The sequence below is a fragment of the Corvus kubaryi genome, unplaced genomic scaffold (assembly GCF_017639235.1).
Source record: "Corvus kubaryi isolate FWS band 111438036 unplaced genomic scaffold, C.kubaryi_AGA036_p1.0 36750, whole genome shotgun sequence".
Classification (NCBI taxonomy): domain Eukaryota; kingdom Metazoa; phylum Chordata; class Aves; order Passeriformes; family Corvidae; genus Corvus; species Corvus kubaryi.
The window spans coordinates 11,415-12,167 of NW_024580937.1; the positions used below are offsets into that span (position 1 = coordinate 11,415).

The following is a 753-nucleotide window of genomic DNA, read 5'->3' on the forward strand; positions in this document are numbered from 1 at the left end:
GGCTCCAGGGAGCGCCGGGATTGGGATCAACTCCTGGGAACGCCGGGGCTGGGATCAGCTCCCGGGAATGCCAGGAACACTGGGATTGTGTTCCTGGGGCCGGGAACGCCGGCATTGGGATGGGCTCCCGGCGGGTGCAGGTGTGGGGGAAGCGATCCGGCTCTAAGCCGTGCCTTGATCATCCCAGGATGTGTCAAACCGCGAACGCCGCCCCGGCCCCGCTGACCGCGCCGGGCCCTTTCATCCCCTGCCCCCTCTCCCACACCGCGGTTTGGGATTCCCACCTGATCCTAATAGGATTGGAGAGGCCGGGCCAGCTGGAGGGCTCCCGCCTCTCTCCCACCGCCTGTGGGGATGGGGTCCCGGCCTTGCCGCGGCCTGGATGTCCCCGTGGGGATGGTGGCATTGTCCCCCGGGTGCGACAGCCCCAGGGACGTCATTTCTGGGGATGGGTCCCGTTTCTCCTTGCTGGACACAGCCCAATCCCTGGACACCCCACAGGGCACTCTGGGGTCACCCCCATGGCACAAGGGGACCCTCGGTGTCGCCTTCCCTCACCCAGGGCACAGCACGGGCAGTGCCAGTGATGCCGGATATTTCTGCGATGGGATCACAGAATTCCAGGCTGGTTTGGGTTGGGAAGGACCTTAAAGCCCATGAATTCCATCCCAGGGACACATCCCACTGTCCCAGGTGGATCCAAGTCCATCCCAGCCTGGCCTTGGACATTCCCAGGGATCCAGGGGCAGCCCC

At 65.5% G+C, this 753-nt stretch overlaps 1 protein-coding gene across 1 annotated transcript in view; it reads right to left on the minus strand.

Moving 5' to 3' along the window:
- LOC121660651 (V-type proton ATPase subunit B, kidney isoform-like) overlaps window positions 1-440 on the minus strand; it is a gene marked incomplete at its 3' end in the record, with an annotated part of 11,814 nt that extends 11,374 nt beyond the window's left edge. The window contains exon 1 of the mRNA XM_042020071.1: window positions 344-440. Coding sequence (XP_041876005.1) covers window positions 344-440 — 97 coding nt within the window. The remainder of the gene's footprint in view (window positions 1-343) is intronic.
- Between the last annotated feature and the right edge of the window lie 313 nt (window positions 441-753).